An 18421-nucleotide genomic window follows, 5' to 3' on the forward strand; every position below is an offset into this window, starting at 1 on the left:
ATAAAACACTCTGTATACATGGATTACAGATGCATATGCGCACTTACCAAGAAGAATTTTTTAAAGTGGTTGTTACAACTACACGGCTGAAGGTTCCAGTTTTACAAAAGGACTGCCGAGGACACGGTTCACCGAGCCCAAGGCCGACTGCGCTTTCTGTCGTCGGCATGATGACATCAATAAATCAAACATCATTCAAAGGCGACTATGTTTGGGTACGTAAGCCTTGACAAAAACATTCAGGGGTCGCGTTGAAAATTTCACAAGAATTTAAAAAAAATACCGCACGATTCAACCCCTTCGGTGTCTTTACTGTTTCATGACAACGGTTTTAAACGGATGATCTCATATTCATTCGATTGATGCGTCATCCAACTTACAGATAAGACGATTTATGTATTTTTAGGGGCGGGGGTGACAACCTTAAGGTAAATCGCACCTTGGAATCCACACGATGGTGAGGCCTTTTAACTTAAAAGCAAATAAGATCTGTTTCTGATTGGCAATGTTTCTTTCTTTCCTCTTTCCGTCAAAACACCGACTCCTCCCCTCCAAGATTACTAAAAACCCTCCACATTTACAATGTTGTTGACTACAAAGCCGAGGAGTTCAAGACATGACGAACCGAGGCGAAAACTCGTGCATTTTACCCTACTTATCATCGGCCTGATCGAACGGACACCCACAGAGATGGGTGGGCGGTGACAAGTGGTGTGTGGGGGGAGGCCCAAAGACTGGTAACATCAACTAAACCAATCATTGTAAAAAAGACATGTCTACACCGTTTATCCTCAACACAGTGAAAGCATTATGCATTGAGTTCAGACATTGACAAAACATACATCGATTTTCCTATTAAAAAACAAAATGCCCTCCACAACCGATAAGTCACGAACTAATTCGCGATAGATATTACTCGTTTCGTATTGCAGCCATTAATAAAGACGATTTTTGTGGCAAATACTGCCTCACAAAAATCACAGATGTATTTTCAAGAATACATTTTGTCCTTCCAACAGCGGAGATCACACCCCAACCTCTTGAACTACGCGCATAAATGGCATGAGTCATTGGCGACTCGTCAGCGCAATCCATTACGCGCGCTAAACGCCATTATCGCACCAAATAGGCGCAGCCGGCTTAGGAGACAAAACGTATCACCCCGGGTCCACCAACCATCTAGGATCGACACGCAAATCGAATTATCTTCCTGACGCACGGATTGCATTCCGGGCTTCATCGTTTGTACGGTTTCGATGAAATCAGCGCATGCGCCAGACGACACAATTAGGTCACTACGGGTGCGGAAGGCAATCGATTGGCTGATGATATTCAAGTAAAGTGCGCACGCACATCTCTGGACGGGATAATGTACGGGAGTGGACACGCCAGACCATGGCTCTGTACTTTGATTTTTTTGCCTCGCAAGTCTTGACTTACAGACAGGTAAAAAATGACTCGCCGAGGCCATGCTGACGAGACAAAATTTGCATGAATCTCATTATCACCAAACTCCAACGCGGGAACCCTGACTATACATTCTTGATTGAGTGAGACATTAATGAAGCGACGGACGGTTCACTCTACTGAATTTCGTATATATTCACGAGTCAAACACATCTTTGTAATCATTTAGATGTATGCCACTTGGAAAGAACTTCTCTGAAAGATAGGTGAAGAAATAAAACTCACGTGTGAATAAATAAAACTCCCGTATGGGAAAAACGCAGGTCCAGAAACTAGCGAATAAACAACTGAGAACAATACGGCCGCAACACCCTTCGAGCAACCAGGGGAATTTAAGCTAGCGCTAAGTAACCGTGCCTCAGCAAATAAACATGCCCACATAAAAATATGTTAAGCAAGAATGCAAACTTCTCTTACCGGCTGTGGTGGTTATCGCTCATAATTGATTGTGATGATACTTAGCGAGTAAATCTGGTATGTAAGAAAATTCCCGCTCTGCAGCTTAGAGAGAACATTCTTGTTGACGCCCGCTCCGATCTACCAGTCCCCCTGGCGTTTTGTCGCACATGCGCAGAGCACGATCTCAAACCAATGCGCCTCTCTCGGAAAAAAAGACATGCTAATCATATCGACTTGGATACCGAGCCGCCGAGCCGGCATTCCTCAATTCAGAGATCGTGCAGCGTCTTCATGCTCCGCCGATTACCGGGTAGCCGGCAAGGATAAATGCAGCAAGGGGCGTCACCAGGCAACGCCGCATCTAGGAGACGTGAAGAGGGTAATCATTGATGGTGGGGCGTTCCTCTTCGAAATACCAGGAAACCGCGCGCGTTGCCAGGCACGTAAATGGCACCTCGACAATGGACTGGTTTGAAGCCAGCAGTACAACAAAGAGGGGGAAATCACCCAGTTGAATTCTATTGATGTTTTATGTACATCACGGTTCTGTTACGAAGTATTAGTGTTAATTACAGACTAATGCGGCACAAGTATAATTCGACACTTCGTTGGAATTGCTCGTGAAATGCGCGCCACAGGGCGCAAACCACTTAGAAGGAAATTTGAGAGACCAACGGAATTGTCGGCTTGTGTCTCCAAGAAAAAAAAAGCTGTAGCATGGCGATCATTCTGTACATGTTGCAATGTTAAAAAAGAAGGCATATCATCAAACATCCTGCGGGCGCGGAGGAATACCATTAATTGAATGTAAGAAAACAACATCGCCCCGTGAATTAATGGAAAAAGCTGGCTATTGAATCAAATTTATTTGATCTGAAGAATGTCACGATGCAATCTGCTCTGGCAATAACAATGTCACTTTTTTATGATCGCTAGCTTCCTTCAGCTGCCGTCAGGCGAGCTGAGTTTCATATTGAGTTGCAATTCGATCTGTCGAGACATGACGCATCGGGAGTCGATGCCTTTTACTTGACTTTACAGGGCATTTTAGGGAGCTGTCGCAAAACACACAAGTAATCGGAAGAGACAACCGTTTTGCTTGGAATAATCCCCAACGGTAAAGCCGCAATAATGTCAAGTGTTTGTCACTTGTGATTTTAAAACACAGATTATCCATAGAAAACCATATTCTGCTAAATATAACACAGCCAATGCCTTCAGAAACACATTTCTTAACGTGAAACAATCATTACAACAATGCACTATTTTTTTTCGAGAAACTTCTCTGTTCTCTTGCGCAATGACACATGAATACACTTATCTACTTTTTAGGATGTACAGGTATATAGGGTCGTCGCAGGGAAATGTCCGCAAGGTTGGTTCACGATCTACGCGTGACATCCCGAACGCAACGACAGTGGTTTGTCTCGGACGAGTTCGCTGGTGTCCATGCGCACTGCATCGACATTTCGCCAGTCGTACATTGGCGTTGTAATCAACGCCATCCAAGACAATATCACTATACTCCTCCAAATCGAACGCTCACTTCAAATGAAGCAGGTACGTATCAACGATGCGGCAATTGCACAATACTGTCTTCATAATCTAAAGTCCAATCTATTCTTTTTGACTGAAGCACAATTCATGAAGTCATTATATCGCAATGAGGGTCCACTCCACCTCCGACGTTCAATCGTCGGAACGCTATGTTTTAATTCTGCTTTCCTGCTTTCATCTTCAGAAAAATGACAGCGTCCCTTTCGGAATTGAATGCTTGAGTACCTAAATGGTACCGGCAACCGATGACGTGTGAACGAGACATAACGACGATGGAGTTAATATCCCCACGGCCACCTGAGAAAAAAGTCCTTTCTTGATATTTATTGCGAGAGATTAGAAAAACATGCCACTTAGAAGCTTTTCTCGCCAAATCCCTCACACAATAAAAATCGTCTTGATTTTTCCTGCTTGAAATTTTCAGTTTCACGAAGAAAAACGGCTGTTAGTTTCGACGCACTTAAATTATTTTTTCTTTCTCTTCGCTGACGTCGAGATAATTCAATCCATATCTGGAAAATACATGGCATTAATCTGCATTATTTATAGGTATTCATAAAGTGCAATATCGACGGCTATTTCGTGGCGCCGCGCGTTTCTTGAAACTTTCATTTCAAAATCAACAATCGAGGCCCTTTGCTTTACGCTTAATGAATTCCATATTAAGCCTTGTGGGTTATTTTTACGTGCCAGGTCTATAACCATCTCTGTTTCGTAAATTGGCACCACCGATGATTAAGTTTACTCTGATTTGAGGGGAAGTAGGTAAACTATACCGCTTACAGCCGACATTCTGAAAAAAAACCAAACTGTGCAAGGGTTGCGACATTCGTTACCAGGAAATAAGCTCAGTAAATTCTAGTTTTTCATGAGCCAATTTCCGCTACTTTGTCACTGTTTGTTATCAGCTATCTTCAATACACGCAGCTCTCTTAATGAGTGAGCCATCACGGTTAATAACTTGAATACCAGCTCGGCCACATTTAACGTGATTGATATAGCATCCAGACGGCAAAAGACGGGCCAACTCATGACGTCATGTCCACTAGCACGAGAACCTAGCTAAACCGGCTTCGGTGACATCAGATTACGGGGGGGGGGTGTAGCTCCGTATTATTAACATTTTTGGGGTCGGTCGAATTCCAGGGAGTCTTTTCGTGATCGATGCTATTTTCGTCATCATTAGAAACCGCTGAACTGAAAAGTGGCCGGCTGTGAGAGATGACACGTTGCGCCTTCATGCAGTTGGCATGCTATCCCACGTCTAGCAAGCCCGTTTGCCACGTTGGTCTATACGCACCCCATCGCAGTCGTTCCTGAAATTTTACACAGAACAGAGCGGTCGTTCCTGAAATTTTACACAGAACAGAGCGGTCACTCTATACGAGAATTAGTGGTCTCCCTTTAAAATAGCTTCACAAGGAAGGCTACACGGAAGCGTGCACATAAAAAAACATGAATTTTTATACATTAACTCCTTCGATAAAATACGCCTTTATTTTGCTGCGGGTCATTGATTAAAAAAAAAAGGAAAACATATGGAAGCTTAAGTCACGGTCCTTGATAAACACCAAACTGGCGCCATTGAAACTTGGCGAATGACACCATCATGATCTTGCAAATTATGCGTAGGAAACCAGCCGATCAAGAGGCCAACGATGTCGACATGTCGCCGCTTCCCCCTTCCGCGGCAGAAACGACACAAGCGTTCGGGTGTGCGTTACCAATTGACGATAATCATTTCCAGTCAAGCGAATTTCCATTCCTCCTGTCAAAGGTTTATGTCTCAGCAAAGCACAGATTCCCGTTTATGCGTTTTATCCAATTCAGGAAACCGAACGCGACAAACATGACGTAGAGAGAACACTCGTTTTTGCTCTTATCAGACCCACGGGACATATCCGGATGAGTCTTTCTCAGAAAAGAACACGACGCAGGGAAAAAACGCTTCACGATGATAAAAGTGGCACATTGTAGACGCATAAAATAGTTTAAACAAAACGTTAAAAAATGAATCAAAGAACTCTTTGCAATGAAGGAAATGACACAAAAAGTAAAAGCGATATAGGCAATATCAACCAATTTAAACTTACGAACGTGAAACAATGTAACTTCTGCCAACCAGTCATGCATTATTTGGAACGATCGTGTAGCGCGGGGTTAGCCAGTCGACACTTGACGACACTTGTTTTTTTAATGTCCACAACGCCAGCGCTGCACGCAACACCGAGATTCCGCCTCATATTGTGACTTCATGATTAGCTTACAGCAGAACCGTTCTTGCAGGGCACTGACAATTAACCTACCTCTCAACATGACTGAGGACTCAATCCTAAAACTCTAATGTTTCAAGTGTCGGAGATGTCCCTGCCGCGTTTGGACCGACAACAAACACGCAGCACTGCTTCGCTTCCCTCTAGCCCTTTCCGCTCACGTCATATTGCGATGGTTTCTCCCGGCGTTGAGACAGATGATCAAGCCACCCATTGACACTCATTTATGCCGCGAAGGCTTCTATCAACATTTGACGACAGTCATTCACAAGAACCCGCGGAGAAACGAATGCCTTTTATACGCTGCTTGCCAAGGTTAGGTACCCTGGTGACTGAAATTGAACCATGCGCTCGGCGAATATCACAACTTACCAATTCTACAGGAGTATCGCCCATGAACAATATGTTGCAATTTCAAAAGGGCAGGCGAAAGCAAGGCAAGCCCCAACATTTGTCCATTGTCTCCAGAGTGGTTTTATAACCCGTAATGCCTTTCCAGTCTGACGCGGCTCACGTGATGTGCCGCAAACACAATATCGCAAGCCACAATATCACGGATATGTAGTGAAGCACGTCTCCTACTCGCTACAGCCTTCGCGTCTTTGTGATTGGCGTTCATGTCCTCGTGTAATTCTATCTACGCCCCCCCCCGGTGAGCGCTGCGTAATCATCCACAGAATCTCGCCCAAAACGGACGACGCATCAGTTATGAAAACATCGTTCCCTCCATTCTGTCGACCGGTTGATCCAGCGGCGCATAGTGTAGGGGCAAACCTTGGGATTTTCCGACATCATCATTGTTAAAGTTGGAAATGTACAGCAAAGCTCTGCAAACGTTCCCGAAATTCACCGCCGAAGAGTCCGCATCGCACTAAATTCACCTGGTGTTCCAATTTGGAGAAACATATGGCAATAAGAATATAAATCAGTGGTACGTGAAAAATGCATGAGATTGAAATTAACGATCGGCAAAACGCCCCCCCCCCGTGATGCAGTATTAAAATGACCTTTAGGTCTACATACACCAAAAGAAATCGTTCCGCATGCGCCCCTCCAAAAAAATACATAAATAACTTTGAAAGGTGCATATAAACAAACAGACTGAGGGCTAAGGACAAACAGGTAATATCTAATAAAATTACAGACAACAAAACAATCAAATTTAGGTCGATATCTTGATGGGGAGGTAAACCCCGGAAGAAAAAAGAAAAAAAAAAAACAGAGCAAAGATGTTTAATAAAAGATGACGTCTATAACAATAACTCAGTTGGCAACGATTTAAACAATCGGCTGTGCATACAAAATTCCAATCACCTTCCAGAGAAAGCTTCAAAAATGAAAAGGACTTTAAGACAAATTACAATCAAATAAGAGAAATGGTAAAAATAGCAAACTGCGAAACAAGCGGATGGTATTATAAGTTACTGGGTCGACAAAAAAGTCTCAATGCAAAAAAAACAAAAAAAACAAAAAAACAAAAAAAACAAAAAAAACAGCCAGCAAAGCTAGACACAGAAATGATAAACAAGTACACCACTCGGCAAGCGTTCATAACAGGTTTCATTATCACTTTGTCATTTGCATGTCTCAAAAACAAGTAGATGTGAAAATGAAACATTCTGTACAAGAAGTATAAATGAAAACAATATAACACTGGCCCATAAAGTTTCAATCAAAAATGGGAAAATTGTTAACAAACAAAAGTTGCAATCCCAAAAGAGAAACAACACAACAAGAAGAAACAAAACAAAAAGAAACACACGTGACTAGCTAAAACAAAACAGACCCCCCAAAAAAATCACAAGGAAACGCGCTGCACGTAGCGAATTGCGCAAGTTCGGAAATGATCGGTGCACGCAATGCAACAAAATTTCACATCGCAAGCCTTATCAAAACACACAGTAAGAAAAATATGAACCAAAGGGGAATATAGGTCAAACAGAAAGATAAACAAAAGAGATGCGCCAGCAGAGAATACACCTGGCATGCGGTATGGAAGATAACTGACAGGGTTGACGGTACGCATTTGTAATGCATCAAAAAAGTAAATTCACACGCATGAAACACCCCGGTTTCCGTACATCTGTGGGATTTCGAGAATGCATCAGAAGGAAAATCCTTCGGCGCAGTGAACACACTTAAAGGAACAATAAACCGTGAACTGAACGACGACTCACAATTGCCGATCACCGATGCACGATGCCATCAAATTTGTCATCTTTTTTTTTTACCGCAGAAACATTCAAAATTGTTAACGATGAATGAGCTCAGAAAATTCTATTCGACCTGAAGTCGGCTGAACACCAAGTAAAGATGTGCCGTGGTCCAAATTAATTATGCAAATTATTTTTCACAGCGTTCCCATTAGCAGAAGAGTGTTTTTCATTCTCAACGAACTAACGCGTGTAACCTTAGGACCAATACGATAACACAGGCTATTCAATCACACGCGCTACATTTTGAGATCGATTTCAATCACCAGTAAGGAGCAACTTACCCCTTGCACGTAAAGCGCCGTGGCGTAATGCAGACTATAACCTAGTGCCTGCCGGAGTTGATCATATCATCATCCCTACAGCCCGGGCTGGCTGACTGGTCATCGGCGCGGCACGTCCACCGTCCACGTACTCTCTCACAGCTACCCCGAGTTCGGTTTCGCGCTAGCTCTCGGTCATTAAAGCAATTGCCGTTTACTCGTCAAAGGCAACTGAAGCTGGCTGGGCGCACACCTACCTCAGCGCGCTCCCGATGACGTCATACAATCGACCGCTCGCGCTTACTCCGTAAACACGCTTCTCTGCTTTGATACTGCACCAGTCGATATATCCATGTTTCAGTTTTCCGAAATCCTATGCTGAGTAATTTGCCGCCGAAAGGGGTTATGAAAATGCGACCCACACTCCCGGCACACCATCTCTTTCCCAAACCTTTCCATACACCCAACGAATATGCATACAGAACAGGCTATAAAATGCACGTTCTATTTTATAGAATACATGTACATGTAGGCTACTTACAAAAATCCCCGTTGTTCGATTGGTGGGTCGTGGATCACATGTCAGTGAATTATCCGTTCAATTCAACGCTACCCGTTGAATAGAACTTAATTTGACGTGACTGGTTCCGGCCTCCCCATTCACAGGCCTATATCTCATTCCCAGTAAGAGAGAGAGAATAATGTAGGGACGGCAACCAGTTTAACACTGCACGGTACTACCAGTAGGTGGCGATCGGACACAAACCTGTTTGATAAATAACCGTTTGCTCTCCGAGCAGAAGAGGATTTTTGCAGGTATTTTACAAAACAACTAATGAATCTTTCACATTCGTGCAATGGTGAGAATAAATTCCTTCAGTGACAGATGAAATGTTTGATTCCACCACGCGAATTATTCTTACCATTGTACTCATAAACATTCGGTATTTTTAAAACAATATTTCTCCACAACGAGGGACATTTCCTTTGACTTCGGACGTAAATCTTGTTACGCTACACTAAAAGACTTGGCGTGAGCGGAATTCCGTCACTGGGCAATATTTGTCAGAAATATGACTTTTGTTGTAATAATTAGTTATAGCGTAGGTGACTTATAACATACCAACCAGAGCATTGTGGCATCATGGGTATTAAAATACTGTCGACATGATGCAAAGCATGCCGGCATTTTGACGACGATGTTTACACTCAATAGTAAAGTGAACTGAACAACGTGTCGATCAAAAACACTATACAATCGTCACGGCAATATCAAGGTAATTTCAACTAACCATCGACGGAACGCAAGACGTAGCACAGCGTCGAATTAGCGAGCTCTCTCCTGACGCTCAAAACCGATAACCTCTGGGATGTAAGCGATGAAAATGTAATCCACCGCTCGTACACAGACACAAGAAAGGGTTCAACGTGAAATGCAAACGACGGTAGCTTGCGGCCAAGCGTGTCGAATGTGCCGAAGATGGCTATCCACGAGATTCGCTACGAATGTCGCAAACAATGCCCATGCTGAATCGAAACCCGAAGAGCAGAATTCGTGGTCATTTTCCACAAGTACTTGATGGTACTAACCATTAATGCAGCTCGGCAACACTGAATGAAGTATTCCCTCTGAGAGAAGGAAACCGGAAAAGTTTAAAACGCGGACGATGCTTCGTCTTGTCTCACCATGCAATCCGCGAAGCTCAAAGCATATGCTTTTATGTCTCAAATGCCAGCAAAAGGCACTGCTATACCATTGGGCTGCGGAGATAATAAGGTCAGCCTACCAGCAAATTCAACACAAGCAATTACAATAATTAATTTCCAAGCGATCAACTGATTGGACCGTCACCGTTGCCGACACACTATCACACACACACAATTTACAGTTGCTGAAATGAGCAAAATTCCTGTCAAAGTCCCAATATAACAACTGAATCGCTGTAGGAAATTACACCACCGATTCTGGGAAAAAATACACTTAAAATCAAGACGCGGAATTTCCTCGATGCAAATGGGTTTTCACAATTAATTTTCACGCTTATTCAAAGCGACAAAACGTTAAATTAGGGGTGGGGTAAGAAATGATTTGCCGCAGGAAATGACCAAATGGCAGTAAAAGCTGAACAAACCACTTCCACTTAATGATCATCAGCTTAGACGTTAAGCGCGTGTAGGAACTTTATTTCAACACGCCTTTTTCATCGACATCCTCGGCCTGACGCTATATTTTAATGGCAAAGGAAAACTGGGATCGATGCCAATCAGTCAGCCATTAAGGAAGACAGCTTATCTTATTATGATAAGGCAAGATTACCACATGTGCAATACTTCAGAACGAAAACCACGTCAACTGGCTGCCTTTACAGCGCCTGCAAAACATTCGTGCGGAGCGGCAGCCGACAGCGAGTCCTGTGACTTCCAAATCATTCACCTGGAATACACTAGCCCGAATAAACAATGTTCGTAAACACACAATGCTGAAATAATACTTCAAACACTCAATCTTTATAATTTCTCAATATTTTGGCAAATATCTAATCACTTGGAGATATACAGCGGCGCGGTAAACTACACGCGATTTTGCGCTACATAATAAATTAAGCTATAGCCATTGACGCTTACACGTTCTCTGCATGCAAATAGTCGTGGCTCGCGCATCGCTCAACTTAGCATTAGCCTAGTTAGATCTATCCAAAATTGTATGTTGCCATGAGAACCGGTGAGGCGTGTTGTCAGTGAAGTCTCAGACAGCATGATACAACCGTCGACGTGGGAGAGAACACATTTCGTGTGAGCCCACCAAGGACATTAACAGTCTACACGAGTATGAGGAAAATAAAAAAAACCCATAGGCTATCGGGGGAAAATGATTGTGATTCTAACAGACAACAATTCTTTTATTTTCTGTTTTTCAGCGAATAAAGTATCGCAAAAAAGCGATACGACCAGATCTGTGGGCCCTTACGTCAGTGAATTTCTAATTGAACACTCAAAGCCATAAATCTATGCTACGCAGCAAGTGTATTAATCTCATCCAATTATGCACACAGTAGAAAATGTAGAAAATGCGGTTGAAATTAACATGATTGTACCATCGCCAGTTGCGTACATAATGTTGGTGCGTAACCGTGCATCCTTACCGGCAAACAGACATATGATCAAATCAGCCGTGAAAAGCACATGACCCGCAGCGATTGACACGCTCGGTAAAACATTCCCACGATGAAACAGTAAGCTAGTTTGCCACTTACGAACCGACTGGGTCAAGTCTACTGCCTCTTCAACCTTGAACTCAAATACATGTACTGCAATGTTTTGCAGTGACTACCATCTGCCCAGCAACGCAGAATACACGCCGCCCCCGGGAAACCATGCAGATTAGCTTGAATGAATTTATGCAAAAGTATTCTCTTCCGTGAAGGAGACAGAGAGAGTTAAGAAGCACCATTAATTGGATCGCTGGAAACCTTGCACCTTGCAGGTTCATCTGCTTGGGGAAATTCGCACGACAGGGGACATGTAGTCCATAGGGAAACAATCCTCTTGATTTAATTACGCGTGCACAATCGCTAAGTTGTAAATAGGAAAGGGATGACACTTCGGTTTAGTTTTGACGTCTTTAACATGTAACAAGGACTTCATCAGTCGTTCTCTAAAAACAAGATAGGTCCGCGCGCTAGGTGGTATCGCGGGCCAGTTCTCGATGTCGCATTTCGCTCCGTTTTCATTTTTTTTGGTCACGACTGGAAACGCTCCGATATGCATTGCCCTGTGACCAGTTGATGGATATTTTGGTTTCGACCGCCACGACCAATTTGAATCAACACTAGTCCTACTCTTTTGGCCGAAGGCCACTCACTAAAGCGAAAGTCTGCTGACTTCGTGCTAGTCCCCTTAAAAATTATTCAAGACCGCAACATTGTATGAGAAGTGATAAGGGGCCTTGAAAAAAGGAGAAAACATGCTGGAAAACTAAATGATAGATACTTTAAGCACAACTTTTACTTTCAAAGAAATTGTGTCAAAAGCTGAAGTCATTTTCTTCTCAAGTACGGTACTTTTCCACAGTGGATGGGAAATGACAGTCGGAATCGTGATAACATCTGAATTCATAATGGTTCGTTAACAACGACACCAGAACCGCCAAAATGTCGCAGTGTGTTACACGTGAGCCCTTACTCGCATGCACAATGTGCCAGACAGGTGACTGGAAATTACACAAACTTTGGCTCCAGACATTGCCGCCAACTGTAAAAAAGATGGGAAGAGCAGTCAGAAAGGTGACTGGGCGACCTCAATTACGGGTTTGCGTATCACCCCGGGCACAAAGGAGTCCTTGTGGAAGAGACTGGTGAAAAACGAAAAAAGGTCGAATGGAAAAACCAGAAAAGCACCCAAAACAACATTCTGCATGACATCAGAAAGAGCAACAAACTATTTTCTAATGCAGAGTGGCAATAGACATCCGTTTGGCTATCTGTAGGATACAGTCGCGAAGTACTACCTGTATGTTGCTACATTTTAAATCTAGCCTTGACAAGACATGCGATCCGTCTGGCCATTTCAGTCCACATACAGAGAGCAGCTCCACTTTGGACAGAAATTGTCTGAATCTTTAATTTGTACAGGAAACAAAGGCTTAATTATAGAAGTTTCAGCCTAATTTAATCCCCAAACAAATCTGAGTAAATTACCCGAGTCTTTTTTGTGGGATTTAACGTTCAACATTTGAAAATCTGTTTGCACGCCGCAAATTTTTAACCGGCGCGAAAGGCCTCACCCTGGCTTCAATTTTACCCGTTGGCTGATCTGCGGCAGAGAATTTGTCTCCGTGCCAAAATATGCTGGCACGTCTATCGACTGCGTCAATCAGTCGGAACCATTTTGGTATCGGTGCTTGTTGAACAGTGGTCCGTAACACAAATGAGAGGAATAGAGTCTAGGATGCTTTGGCCTCGAATACACCGGCTTCACCTGACCCCTCACCACAAACAACTGGTAGTAGGTGGCGCCCAGGTCAGATCCTACTTTCAAAATATACGTCCGATAACTTTACCTCAATAACACAGGTTCTCAGAAATGATCATGAGACACGTTTATGGATGCCATCGAAACCGTCATTATTCATTGGCAGAAATAGGTTTTTGTTTTTGAAACTATAATCACATTTTCCCCACTGATCCTCTCGCGCCATCGGTGAATTTCACAGAATAATGAGGCGACACACGCGCGAACGGTCTGAGGCCACATTTTCAAGTCCCGTATAGACCTAAGTGCGAGAGCGGCGTTGCGAGTCATGCTGGTATCGTCCACGTTGTGAAAACAGCCTTCCCCGACTGAAACCGCGGCACGTGGCCGAATGTTTGTACAAAAACGAGGCAATCACATCTCGAATGCGGTCTGCCTTTTTCCCGTGCGCGTACGTACACACACAATACTTGCCTCTGCGTATCTCTGCCTTTGTCGTACTACGCTTCATCCGAAGACGGCATGGAAGAACTTGAAGCCGATGAAACGGAAATCGTACAGAAGCGTCAATTGAGAGACACACTGTTTAGTGGGAGCCTGTCTATTTTTAGCATCTCCAGTCTACACCGGTCATCCTTGATAGGTCCGGATATAAAATACCCACGACTCGAAAACGCATCGTGACGTCCGTAGCGAACAAGAAAAAAAATCTAGAGCACTGGTTTGCCGCCAAATTGTCCCCAGGGTGTTGCGCGCCGACGAACGGTCTTATTGTATTGTTGTCGATAATCCGTATACCGACGATGATTACAGCTTTGGATAGCAAGCGAACCTTGCGGGTTGAGTCAGCCGTGGGTTTTTATGGGAACGTGCGTTAGGCCGACGGTCTGCACCCAATTTCAACGGGGTGAGACCTGTAAAATACATCCCGCATGACAAAGGGAGCCGCTCCAACGCGCTGGCACGGCCAGTTGCGCTGTAAAAACAGTCCAGCCTATAACAATGATCTTAGAACCTAGCGCTCCGCGGCCCGTGTGTATACAAGGTTTGTTATTATATTATAAACGCCAGTTGGAAATTATAATCGTATATTTTGGGCCCATACATTAGTTATGATAATTGCCGTTTCTATGACTCGATGCAGCGATCGCTTTTCACGTTTTTAGCGGCACGTTGAGCAGTACAAGTAGATCCTCTCGGTATTACACTGGACATGGGCTTGAATCAATTAGATATGGTGACGCCGACTCTACGATACTGAAGATAGAAAGAAGCCACGCCCACAATTTTACTTGTCTTGCTTTACAACCACACCCAGGACTTCAAGAGGGTGTGGTGGTAATATGAAAATAAAGGGACTTCATCATCCCACGACTTCGACAAGACTATACAGAACTTCTGCTGAAAGCATTATATTGTTTCTTTCAGAAACGTTTAATCTCAAAATCGACCCCCGTTGGGCGAATTCAACTATTTTACTTGATTGTATTTTCAGGAGACCGATGTAAGCATAATGGACTTCGGGTGTCAGCTGTCTCAAAAATGACGCAACACAATTGCAAACTCTTTCTGTTTGAAAGGCAAATATGATATTTCTGGTACTCTATATACCACCCGTCTCACATAGCCTGAAATGATACCGCACAACCGACTGCATGTTAATATGGACTTCATTTTGGTCACTATCGTATTGAGAAATAAACATTGTTCCACGGTATCTGGGATTCCAAGGCCAAAACAGTCAGGCACGATAAATGACAGTCAGGGAACTATGTGGCCGTATACGCACTTCTTTGTTCCTGTTTAAGAGCACGATGTAGTCTCACAAAGCTCTGGCAGCAGTAACGTTCCATTCTCTTACCAGAATGTTACCTGCACGCCATTAATTTACAGCGCCAAAGAGAAATCCGGTATTGTTGCGTGCGGATATTCCCAATGTGGTGCCTTCCTTAACTAATCCATCAACATTAATCGACCGCTCTCGATAATGGCTCCTGATCCTTTATCATTGATCACGCTACAAGCCCCCTCGAAGTCGTGCTATCGGTTTAGCATGATCGCTTTTCCCACAACTTCCAATAATTCCATCGGTGGAGGCTATGAAATTACGGATAGCTGTAAGCCTTGTTTGTGTTCAGGAGACAGACACTATACCCTGTGATCAATCGACCGTGACCACTATTTTCAGAACAGGCCTATACAACAAGAGTAGTCCGACACGCAGCCAAGTGGAACTTTTTGGTGCCGTGGATACATGTATAGATATACATATCACATCACAAAGCGCTAGGCTTTTTTCTACATGCTTCCAAAGCTGTTGTTTTGATAGCATGTGGCAATAAACACTGGAGCCACAACTATCGTAGAGTCTAGAGAGTAACATGACGCAAAATAATAATAAATTACCAACAGAGGGTTATTTGGAATTGATAACAACTGCATGCACTTCCTGTTCAAAATTATGAGATATTTTAGTACCATTTCAGATTAATTTAACAACCACTACGCCTATACGACAATGATCCGACAATCTCCCGACGACACAAAAGCTACACCTTATTCCTTTTCTGCTAAAGAGGTTTAATACTCCGGATGTTCGAAGTGGTATACTGGTATTATCGATAAGTATTAGATAACTTTAATCAATAGAATGGATCTTCGGGCGTTGTGTGTTTTTTCGAGCTTGTCGTTTCTCTGAAGTGGAAAATAAAATCGATTTTCAATATTGCCGTGTTGAATACTGAATTTGAATTACATAGGTCCATCAATAATCAAGACTTTAAAGTGATATTTGTGTAAGGAAGCCTGCCATGGGATGTATTTGGCTCTTTTTTGAGCTTTTTTTGCTCGTGCCGTCTGGCGACTGTGAAGCAGCCGTTTGTGTCATGGTGACAACGAAGGACAGATTGCCCGTCATTTGCCGCCCGTTGTGTGAACATCCGGGACACTGCTGCATTCTTGGCGCGCGGGGGCGTGCGCAGGTCACGAGTTTGGTCGCCAGCCACACGCAACCACCAAATCGCTTACACACCACACCTTTTGCACGGTTGCTACTGGAAACTGTTGCTAAGTTACCGCCAAGAGCACGAGATAATCACCACGGTGATAAAACGGGCAACTTCTCAGCGAGAACATGAAGCTATGATAGACTAACAGACCTGAACCCAGGCCTGACCTGAATGGACCAAGTACAATTGTTCAACAATAGTGGCGTCTAAATATAACTTGAAGATCGCAGGACTGTGGATTTATATTGTGCAGTTAACATTGTCGTGTCCACAGAATCGATAGTCTGTGAAAAAAATCATTTGCATGGGATAATTTTTTATTTAGATTCCAAGGCCTTTCAGTGGGCACAAAGGCAGCAACAGTGTAATCTTCTAGTATATGCACTTAAAATCATAAAAACACGTGTTTTTTAAATTCATTTCCCATGTGAAAAAGACTGTACTCTCAACGCGCTCCGATTTGATGGCCGTACCGTGCAAAACATTTTGACTTCCTCATTTCGTGCCTCGCGAGCACGCTCGCACCCTTGACAAAACTTGACATTTCCTCCGTAGTGTTTTTTTAATTCTTTGAAAGGTTAGGTCCGTCTATTCGTACAATTTTGGAAAATACCAGTCCACAAGCGCCAGTGTAAAATCAACTCATAGCATACGCTGTTGAAAGAAATCCCTTCAACGGGGCCGAGGGAAATCGAATAAAACCGATGGACAAACTCACAGACAGACTGACTTTAAGATTCCCAAGAGAGACTTCTTTTCATTGATGCCGAGGGTTACTGGTAATTTTATTCGCTTGGACGATCGCTGCGACACGCAATAGGTCTAGCGACACACAACACAACCACACACATTAATTGTGGCATGGACGTTAACCGTCAGAAATGCCTGGGGTATAGACAATATAATCCCATAGCGTCTGAAACTTGGCAATTTTCAAGAGAAGCAAAAGGTGCAAATTTAAATAACAATAGCAAAATAAAAAAAAATCCAAACCATCTCATCTCCTGTGGCATATAACAACCATTGGTGGTTATTATTTCTGACATCTTATACATTATTTAGACCTTATGACGGCAATATAAATATCGAATAGCAAAAGAAAATATGTGACACTGTATCTAATATTGTAAACATGTATCATTGTTTATAGCAGCAAGTGACGTCTTCTAACAATTATACACCGTAGAACAGACACAAACGATTCGGCCTATTCCTAAAGTGAAAAAAGCCTGTCTTCAAAGCGTAATTTTCAATTTTGAAAGTTGAATGAATATCACAAGTACACAAGTGACAGATTTCTGCTGTCGGTAACCCACAGTATGCTCTTAAAAATAGCGAAGATATATGGATGGCCCATGGTCAAAGCTTATCATATTAGCGTGTATCGATTCGAGACAAACTCCTCTGGCTTGAGGTCGACAACAATCATGAATAAACTTGATTGTAGCAACGACCAGTAGCATGGTTAGACCCACCAACTACGTCACACTAATGTACTTAAATAAGAGTGGACAACTTGACATACAAGCCCCGCAAAAAAAACAAAACATAGCAGACGGAGTACGATGAAGTCATATTAAGGTCGTATGCAAGTAAAAGTGGGAAATTCCACACTTTATGAAGAGGAAAAATTCGTTCCCAGAAATTCAAACGGGGAAGTGTTGATTTTGTTTTCATTTGACTTCGATACTTTTGGGCAACTCTTACTTATCTGTGTTCAGACTTTTACACATGGAGAAACTTTTGGCTTATGATGAGATAAGAAATTTAGGAGAATGATACAGGAAATAATCGTAAAACTCTACAGATATTGCTTAAAAGGACAAGAGTTGCCTTGCAAAGCAGGTGGCAGGGGGGACATATACAGAATTCAGATATTCAAATTTCAGATATTCCGCATTTATTCTCCATCAACCGTGGCCGCACTGGCGGTAAGCTTCCCCGAGTAATGGATTCACCAGGAGGCCTTAATAGGGATAAATACTGTGAAATCGACCTTGATATATTTGCCCTGTGTCGCTAAAGGAAATCTGCGGCCTGCCTCACCTATATCGAGGATGTGGCATTATATAATAGGCCTAACAACACGACTTTGGGCCGAAACTAATTTCTCTGAGACATAACGATAGCTGAACCGGCTACATGACACGTGACATTGTCTGGTAAATGATTAACTCTTTACTGATTAATGGTCATCAGTCGCACAAAGTAACTGCCTCAATCCCCTTCCTGAAACATCCGGGGAATCGCGCGCATTTTTGACGCATAAG

The 18421-nt window shown here is 43.1% G+C and overlaps 1 protein-coding gene across 7 annotated transcripts in view; it reads right to left on the minus strand.

The window, feature by feature from the left end:
- Nucleotides 1-18421, minus strand: part of LOC110981018 (uncharacterized) — a 45654-nt gene that overhangs the window by 18230 nt on the left and 9003 nt on the right. The window contains exon 1 of one of the 7 annotated variants that reach the window (XM_087145740.1): nucleotides 13618-13741. The exons of 2 other annotated variants lie outside the window; for them this stretch is intronic. Coding sequence is in view for 2 of the 5 variants with exons in the window: in XM_087145739.1 (XP_087001865.1) it covers nucleotides 6069-6092 (24 nt within the window). In the remaining 3 variants the exon portion in view is untranslated. Of the gene's footprint in view, nucleotides 1-5729; nucleotides 6035-6068; nucleotides 6557-8193; nucleotides 8378-9464; nucleotides 9685-13617; nucleotides 13742-18421 lie in introns of those variants that run through there. 4 more of the 7 variants (XM_022238158.2, XM_022238159.2, XM_087145739.1 and 1 more) reach the window with 4 other exon arrangements.

The sequence above is a fragment of the Acanthaster planci genome, linkage group LG14 (genome assembly GCF_054643075.1).
Source record: "Acanthaster planci isolate LZ-2023a linkage group LG14, COTS_SCS, whole genome shotgun sequence".
Classification (NCBI taxonomy): Eukaryota; Metazoa; Echinodermata; class Asteroidea; order Valvatida; family Acanthasteridae; genus Acanthaster; species Acanthaster planci.